Source organism: Dendropsophus ebraccatus, chromosome 7 (assembly GCF_027789765.1).
Source record: "Dendropsophus ebraccatus isolate aDenEbr1 chromosome 7, aDenEbr1.pat, whole genome shotgun sequence".
Lineage (NCBI taxonomy): Eukaryota > Metazoa > Chordata > Amphibia > Anura > Hylidae > Dendropsophus > Dendropsophus ebraccatus.
Window position 1 is genome coordinate 40724107 of NC_091460.1, and position 9799 is coordinate 40733905.

Here is a 9799-nt window from a genome sequence, read left to right on the forward strand (position 1 = left end):
AGTAATCTTAACCCCTCCCTTGTCAGGCTTGTCAATAGCAACAGCGGTAGTTCATTGCTTAAAGGGGAACCCGGACGAAGTTTTCAAATCAACTGGTGCCAGAAAGTTATGCAGATTTGTAAGTTACTTCTGAGTAAATTTTTTAAGCCTTCCAGTACTTATCAGTTGCTGCATGTCCTGCAGAAGGTGTTGTATCCTTTCCAGTCTGACACAGTGCTCAGATGCCACCTAAGTCTACTGATGAATGTGAAACCTTACTGAGCGTGCTCTGTGACCTCTGAAGAGGTCATCCCACAGGGAGCTGCTATTGTCTCCTCTGTCTACGGATGTCACATGTCGCTGCAATGCTGTACAGATCACTTTACAGCAGCCTCCTCTTATCACCACAGACACAACAGGCCTCAGCTTAGTTTTAGCTCAAGTGGTGAGAATGAAAACTGCAAGATTTCAGATTTTATATGGGTATGTGCACACTACAGAATCCCAGCAGATCACCCGTCGTGGATTCCGCAGCTCGCCCCCAATTGCGGACGGTGAAGTCTGGCACACCATAAAATGAAACCTATGGGAGCAGCGGAGATGTGTGCGTCTGCAAGTGGGGGGGGGGGGGGGGGGGGAGAAGAGCTGCAGAACCTGCACCGGGTGATGCTCTGGGATTCCATAGTGTGCACATACCCTCATATAGATAGAAAAATGGAAAATTAGAAAAAAATGTCACCAACAATTCTTAAAAAATTTGTTTAACATAAAAACACTATTTAAACAAGAAGTCATTTGTGATGACACATTCCCTTTAAAATGTTTCCATCTTGCCAGATCCAGTTCCGGCTTTGGCTCAAAAGTTGCAGCATGTGCGACACCAGCCTAATAGCTGTATTACACGTAGCGATTATCACTTTAAAGGGGTTATCCAGTGCTACAAAAACATGGCCACTCAAGCTCAGGTGCGGTTTGCAATTAAGCTCCATTCACTTCAATGGAGCTGAGCAGCAATACCCCACCCAAGCTGGAGACAAGAGTGGGGCTGTCTCTGGAAGAAAGTGGCCATGTTTTTGTAGCGCTGAATAACCCCTTTAAGTTTAACTATAATGATCGATCACTATTGATAACATTCACATTCAGCGACTGCTGTTATGAACAATCATTTTTGCATCGTTATATGGTCACTAAGCGTTCCTCAGCACACCCCACACAGCTGGTTTCATCTGCAAACAACTTAGCATAGCGCAGATATTGTTTGGATATCTGTTCGTCTGACTACCAACAATATTTCAACATATTGAAAGACAAAAATTAACAACTTTTTGCGCGCCATTTGATTGTTGGGGTGTTATAACACGGCAGATAATCCCTCATTTTTGGTCGTAATTGTGAATTTTAAATGATAATCGCTCCGTGTAATGGGAACACTGGACTGTAACCCAGTATCTCTCTCAGTAAAAGAAGTAAACCTGATAATTTTAAGGGAGTTGCAAGACACGGGAGCTCCACTCATTTTTTCTATTTACTAACAAGAGAGATTGCCTTGGTTGAAAGGGAAAAAAGGAAAACACTAAGCGGGGCATTTATGAAGATTGGAATACAGTGGTGCCTTGGATTAGGAGCATTATTCGTTATGGGAATGTGCTTGTAATCCAAATCAGTTTTAAACCAAAAACAGATTTTCCCATAAGAAATCATTGAAATGCCGACAATTGGTTCCACACCTCAAAAATAATGATTTTTTTTTTAGTCTAAACAACAGTAAAACAAATGAAAAACATTCAGAAACAGCAGAATATGTGATATTATAAGTTACTGTACAGTATAGCAATCAGTATGAGTATAATGTATTGTATAGTAGTACATAAACCTGAGAAAAATAGTAGCTGTTTGTAGATACAGGATGGAACTGCAGGTCCACATAATGTTGTAGTGTGGTACAAGAGGCTAGAATAGAGAGCAGGGCTGTCACATGACATCAATGGGGAAAGGGCGTGTGTTCAGCATGGACCAATCAGGAATTGAGAATCACAGAGCTGTGCAAGAGGACAGTGACAGAAACCTTTCTATACAGCAGTGTGTGTAGCTGAGTGTATGTGCAGGCACATTATAGCAGCAGTGTGTATAGCTGAGTGTAAGTGCAGGCACATTATAGCAGCAGTGTGTATAGCTGAGTGTAAGTGCAGGCACATTATAGCAGGAATGGAGAGGATGGGAAACACAAGGTCTGACAGAGACTGCAGGAAGGAATGAGCAGGGTATAGGGTGAGCACAGTATAGCAGCACTCACTGTCCGGGAAGAGAGAGATTACAGCTATGAAGAGATTACCTCCACAGTCCTGTCCCCTGATGCAAGCCCCAGCCTGAAGTGGATCTGCCATGATTTGGAAGGTGAGGGAGACTTCCTGGATAAGAGTACAGTGCTGTAGACCATACCCCTCCCCTACTCCCCTTCCCACCCAGTACAGGGAGCTCTTAAACCAAAGCAATGCTCTTAATCCAAGTCACAGTTTTGAAAAACTCTGATCTCTTCCTTCAAAATGCTCTCAATCCAAGGTACCATTGTATTTGTACCCCAGTGTTAAATTAAGCCCTGCCCCCAACTGCCCCACCTAATTTGCAACTGCCGCACGGTGGGCGCAGGAATCTACGGAGATTTGCTACTGCTCTGGACAGATCCACGGACAGAGGTGACAGCAGAGAGCACTGTGCCAGACTGAAAAAAACTGTTCCTAAGTAGGGATGGTCCGAACCTGCCGAGGTTCGGGTTCATACGAAACCCGGACTCTCGGCAATGATTCCCGCTGTATTAAACCTCCGTGGAGAGGGTGGATATAGCAGGAAGACCGCCTGGAAAACTGGGATACAGGCTGTGGCTGTATCCCGGTTTTCCAGGCGGTCCTCCCGCTGTATCCACCCTCTGCATGGAGGTTTAATACAACGGGAATCATTGCCAAGAGTCCGGGTTTCGTACGAACCCAAACCTCGGCAGGTTCGGACCATCCCTACTCCTAAGTATTGAAAGTCTTGATATTTTTAAATAGATGTAATTTACTAATCTATAACCTTCTGACACCAAGACTATTTTTTCCTCCAAAGTAGCCCTTTAATGCAGCACATTATCAGATAAAAAAAAAATTTCCCCCTACTGTGTGCATATCAGCTTCAGGGTGCGTTCACACCTACAGGATTTTCATGCTGCGAGTTTGCAGCGAAATCAGCTGCGGATCCTGTACTGTGAAGCTCAATGGGTCCCATACAAGCAGCGGATCCCCTGCCTGCATGGGACCCAGCACCCTTTAACCCCTGCGCCGCCGCCAGCCTCAGCTTACAGCCCCGGCCCCCTTAAACCCCCGCACCGCCCGCACACCCGATCACTGCCCCGGCCCCCCGCATGCCCGATCGCCGCCCCGGTCCCCTCGCACACCCGATCGCCGCCCTGGACACCCCCCCCCCCCCCGCACGCCCGATCGCAGCTCCGCAGCCCCGACCCAAGCATACATCACCTGCTCGGGCCGTGGCTGTGTGATGCTCCTGGCTTCCCTGCACGGCAGCACTGATTCTGATGGGCAGCAGGGGGAGCCGGGAGCATCACACAGCCACGGCCCAAGCAGGTGATGTATGCTCGGGGCCGATGCTGCGATCGGGTGTGCAGTGGTTTAAGCCGGGGCTGTAAGCTGCGGCCGGCCGGCGGTGGTGCAGGGGTTAAAGGGGCCGGGTCCCATGCAGGCAGCGGATACGCTGCGTGTATGGGACCTATTGAGCTTCACAGTACAGGATCCGCAGCTGATTTCGCTGCAAACTCGCAGCATGAAAATCCGCTGCGGATCCTGTAGGTGTGAACGCACCCTAAAAAAATAAATATGATAAGAAGTTGGTAACATAAAAAGAAACACCAAAAAAAACACCACAAAAAAACGACATCAGGGAAGGAATACAATTAACTAAAAACACTGAATAATCCAAAACTTGAAAAAACACACACAACAAAAAGCCATGTGACCAGAAACAAGAGCGGAGAACGCTGGCACATGCAACTTCACAGATTAAGCTTGGCAGCAGGAATTCGTCTGCAGTGATGAAGGTTAAGGATGAAAACAAAGGCGTCTTAAAAAGGGGAAGATATTTGCAAAGAGACCATGACCTTGCAGAAATAACACAGGATGCAGCTCTGAAGGGCCTGAGAAGCACATAAGTCTTGTGCGCCCTCAGGCGTGACCACATAGACTTCTACCAGATGCTTAAAGCGCGACTTTATTTTCAAGTAACATATAAACACATTCTGGATCCTGGCAGGGTTGTTCTTGTTGTGCCCGGCAGCTGAAGTGTAAAGGCAGTAAGCTGGTATTACCTTGGCAAGGGTGACCTCCATTGCTCTGCAGCTCATGCTCTGACATTGCCAGCCAAAGAAATAAAGTTTAAGGGAAGTATGGCACAGCAGTACCGGGGTCCGGGCATGTCATCTTAGGCCATTTCTTCACACATGATAAATTACTGTACAAAGAGAGATACAAGCATCAGGAAAATGTCAAAACACTTTGATCAGCTTTGAGTAAAGAAAATTAGTCTGGGTATCGACTTCCTTGATATAGAAATAGTGTTACCACTTAATTTTAGTTCAGATAAAATTATTTTTAAATTAATGGGTGTCAGAAAGTTAGACAGATTTGTAAATTACTTCAATTTCAGGTTTTCCAGTACTTATCAGGTGCTTTATGTCCCGCAGGAAGTGGTGTATTCTTTCCAGTCTGACATAGTGCTCTCTGCTGCCACCTCTGTCTGTGTCAGGAACTGTCCAGAGCAGGAAAGGTTTTCTATGCGTATTTGTTACTGGTCTGAGCACTGTGTCAGACTGGAAAGAATACACCACTTCCTGCAGGACATACAGCAGCTGATGATTATGGGAATGCTCACATTTTTTGTTTTTTTAACAGTAGTAATTTCCAAATCTGTATAACATTCTAGCATAAGCCAAGTTGACCCAAGTATTCCTTTAAAGCATCTAAAATGCAAAACAAAGCAACTTTTGAAAATGTTTTGGTTTAAAAAAAAAAAAATACTGCTGTGTACACAGATCCTGGGCAGACTTGTCAGTCTCCATGGCAACTACAAACAAACCCCAAGGATAAGTTTACACACCGTTTTTAACACTCATTTTGATCCTCAAAAGACATGTTTTCCGGGCAAAAAGCCTGTTAGTTTTAGATGTTTTCCAACTTTTTTGTGCATTTTGACCTTTCTTTGAACCTTCTTTTTAACTGTCTAACTGCATAAGCTAAAAAAAAACAAAATCTGATTTGAAATTAGTCTTTTTTTGGAATGTTTATGTGCCAAAATATGGATGTAATTTTTTAACCTAAATAAGCTAAAGGTCCTAGATGTCAAATAAAACTGTGTGGGTTTTCTTGGTAAATTCTGTAAAATGATTTTTTTTTAATGTATTTTACATCTAATAACCTAGTGTGAACATAGTCCAAGCGGCATGATCCTACAGTCAAATGTTACTCCACTCCCTATCCTTAACATAGTGAGAGTATACCACCTCTAACTTTTTTACTGTCATATTGATCTGCATACATTGCACAACTCTTTGTCCTTCACGGGGCACACCATCACATTGCACAGAAATAGTCAATGTATAGCCAGCCGAAGGGTACTATTACATGGGCCGACTACAGCCCAATCATTTTAGTAAACGACCGGCGCTCGTTTCCTGGACCTATCAGAAGGCCCGATATTCAGGCAGTAAGGGTCCATTTACACAGATAATCTGAAAGATTTGAAGCCAAAGCCAGAAACAGACTATAAACAGAGATCAGGTCAAAAAGAAAACCTCAGATTTTTCCTCTTTTCAAATCCATTCCTGGCTTTGGCTTCAAATCTTTGGCAGATAATCTTTCTGTGTAAATAGACCCTAAGGGTGCGTTTACACAGAAAGATTTATCTGACAGATTTTGGAAGCCAAAGCCAGGAATGGATTTAAAAAGAGGATAGATCCCAGTCTTTCCTTTATGACCTGATCTCTGTTTATAGTCTGCTCCTGGTTTTGGCTTCAAAGATCTGTCAGATAAATCTGTCTGTGTAAACGCACCATTAGGGCTGAATGGACATCGTTAGTGATGTCCATGCAGCCCTTGCCAAAACACCTGATGTATGTTTTATATTACACACAATACACTCAAATGTATCAGCTGCGGCCAGACACCCCCTTTCCCATACAATTAAAATCCTGAATGCTGAGCTGCCATGGTTTTACTGCAACCTGCAGGCGACACTATTCACGCACATATAAAAAAATAAGACATATAAACTGAATCTAGACAGACAAATAAGCCATTAAATGTTACTAGTCTAGTCAGACATGGGCTATGTTCACACCATGTTTGGATCATACAAGAGAGTTATTTTTGAATGAATGAAGTCTATGAATGAATAGATCAGACGGCAGCACTAGGCAGGTTACTCCACCAATAGATATAGCAGCATATTTTAGTTGTGTTACAAAAGAAACACCAGGAATTGTGGGCATATTGGTTGTCACCTCCGATTTGCCTTCTTAGGGTACGTGCACACTACGGAATTGCAACGGATTCCTCAGCTCACACCTGCTCGCGGACACACGCATCTCTGTCCGTGTCATAGACTACATTCTATGCACAAGCGGGTTCCGCTGTCCGTCCAAAGAATAAACCAGTTTATTCTTTTTCTGTCGCGATTCCGTAGTGTGCACGTACCCTTACAGCTTATACTCGGAGGATTTAGAAGTCGTTTTAGTGTAGCCAGAAGCTGAGGAACATTGGCTTAGGAACTAATAAACAATGGTCATTCTGTCAGCACAGTCCATCAATGAAGTCATCTACTGACCTCAGCCTCTGAGAACCATTATGGCTGCACTTTATATCACTTAAATAGACAAAAAAAAATTTATATAAAAATTTCTGAAAGTTTAAAAAGCATAAATCGTCAAACTTTAGCTACTGGTCTAAGACAGGTACCTCTGTATAAAGGAATTATCCCAAAATGTAACCTTGTCTCATGAACAATATTGGGGTAAGTGGCAGATTGGGGGGTTCTAACCACTGGATCCTCCAAAGATGACAAGAACAAGCCGTCCCTTGTGCCACGAATGAATGAAGCAACAGTGAGCAAGCTAGACCACCGCTCAAATGACTGTCTGCATCAAGAGAAGCCCAGTACAGTGCTCAGTGATCTTCAACAGTCCCAAAGCTATTGAACAAAGGGCAAACTGAGCATGGATATGTCCACCATAAGTAGGTGATTGGCCCCAATGCTAAAAATATAAATCATGCAATTTACTTTTTGTTTGGAGGTGGCCCACTGCATAAGACAGTGCGGCCTCCTGCTGAGTCAATGGGGGCCTACTGGTTACATTTGGTGTCTGTGCCAGTAGACTTCCCGCCGCATGCACCAGATGTGTTCCTCCAAATGCGGTGTCAATATAACCTTATATCAATCTATACTGTACAAGAACATGTCTCCATGTACAGATAACCAGTTTTCCAGTAATTTTCCATCCCTTGGGCCACTGGTTGGAAACATATTGAATGCTACAGTATATGACAGAACACACTGCGGTGTGATATAGATGTAGCCATTAGAGATGAGTGAACCTGGAGCATGCTCGAGTCGATGTATCCATGTTTTCCAGACAACCTTAGAGCTTTATCCAAGTTCAGCAGCCCCAGCTAATCAAATGCCGACGTTCGGATCAACTCGAACCCGGTTCGCTCATCTCTAGTAGCCATACAGAAGGCATCTACTGGAACCAGGTAACGCAACCATACCTTACTCGAAACCCACCACCACCACCTGCCTCCATTTCTAATAACGACACCATTATACAAGTCTATACTAAAAGACAGGGGACCAAGGCTGCGTCCAGACCCATTACCCTTCTGTGTATTCCCCATCCATCTCAGGGACCCCCATTTATTTGGGGACTGCCCCTTCATGAGCAAAATGGTCAGACATAAGCAAAATGTCCAAATTCTACAATATAGAAACGCTTATACATCGCTATCTCAACTCCAGACAGGGGAAGTCCACCCTCTTAATAGGTGGAACCCCGAAATACTGTCTATACTCAATATGAGACCACTGAACCATGCGGTTTTCTTATAAGTGTGTGCTACGGGGCCTGTAAGATATTAGGTCAGGGATAGGGAGCCTCAAGCCCGTCAGTTGTTGCAAAACTACAACTCCCATCATGCCTGGACAGCCGAAGGCTGTCCAGGCATGATGGGAGTTGTAGTTTTGCAACTGCTGGCGGGCCAGAGGCTCCCCATCCCTTCTATAGATAGGGATAGTAATGCAGCCACATACACCATGCATCCACATGTCACCATGCAAATTGAACAAAAAAAAATTGCAACATCCAAAATTCTAGAACCCTCCTCCCTGACTTTCCAAGGTGTCCTAAGTGTTTCACCTGTAGCACACACTACATGCATACACATCACTACAGCACAGGGGAAAAAGTTGTCCACAGGCCCCAACTTCTGAAGTGCAGACACCTTGCAGCCCCTTGTGACTGAGCACAGACTCTCTCCTGGATACACACACGCACATAACGCCGAGCTGCCGCATAGATAACGCGAGCTCCCCCCGGGCACGGAATGCAGTGGCCCCCCCCTCCCAGGTTAGAGACCCCGAGCAGAAGACACCACACTGACCTGGCGGGGGGGGTCTGTGCGCAGCGTCCCCCTCCTCAGCCTGTGAGCCCGGCGCTGCAGGTGCTGCTCTTGTTCCTGTAAAGGAGGTGCTTCCTCAGTGGCTGTCACCTCCTCCTCAGCCTCAGCCCTCCTCCCTCCTTCCCTGGGCTATCATCTACCTCCTCCTCTGTCATGCCTGCCTCATAATAATAAGCCACAGCAGAGCTGTGCACTCCATTCACATGAGGCAGCATGGAGGGAGGAGGAAGGGGTCTCACCTTGTGACTTCTTATGTAATATAACATAACCACAGGCCTTCTGTCTGCATGCTACACACTGTATATATGTGTGTGTGTGTATATATATATATATCTATATCAACTTCTGGCTTTAGGGTGTGTGCACAGTACGGAATTCCCGCGTATAACCCGCTGCGTATTCCGTCGCTCGTACCCGCACCCGTAACCGAACACTATTCTATGCACGGGCGGGTTGCGCATTCCGCCAAAAGAATTGACATGTCATGGCGGAGATGCGCGCCTCCGCGTTATACGCGGAAATTCCGTAGTGTGCACCAACCCTCCCTGTTGTAGAGGTAAGGGTACAAACACACACGGCATATACGCTGCGTATTTACTGCTGCGTTACGCAGCAGATATGCAGCAGATTAGACCTAAATAACTGAACACAGCATCAAATCTGCACCATCAAATCTGCTGCGTATCTGCTGTGTATACGGTGTGTGTGTTTGTACCCTTAGGGTACAACGCAGCAGGGTATACGCATCTAATTTGCTGCGTATTGGCTGCGTATCGCAGCAGTAAATACGCTGCGTATACGGTGTGTGGGTTTATACCCTAAGGCTACAAACCCACTTGGCGGGTCTGCAGCGAGTCCCATTGCTGCGTATTTGCAGCAAGACTCGCTCCAGATCCCAGCCCTATACTTTTAATGGCAGACAAACACGCAGCAGGGATGTACATCCCTGCTGCGAGTTTGCCTGCAGCTCACCCCATTTACCCCGCCGGAGCTGATACTTCACCTGATCCCGGCTCCGGCGGTTCCCGCTGTCTTCAGCAAGCCGGAGCGGGGACCAGGTGAAGTATATGCTCCAGCCAGCCGCCCGCAGCCCCTTTAACACCTCC

At 45.7% G+C, this 9799-nt stretch overlaps 1 protein-coding gene across 1 annotated transcript in view; it reads right to left on the reverse strand.

The window, feature by feature from the left end:
- TBC1D14 (TBC1 domain family member 14) overlaps positions 1–8752 on the reverse strand; it is a 66977-nt gene extending 58225 nt beyond the window's left edge. The window contains exons 1-2 of the mRNA XM_069977388.1: positions 8676–8752; positions 4334–4476 (exon numbers count right to left, since the gene is read on the reverse strand). Of these exons, the coding sequence (XP_069833489.1) occupies positions 4334–4379 (46 nt within the window). The 5' untranslated portion in view covers positions 4380–4476; positions 8676–8752. The remainder of the gene's footprint in view (positions 1–4333; positions 4477–8675) is intronic.
- Positions 8753–9799: the final 1047 nt, after the last annotated feature.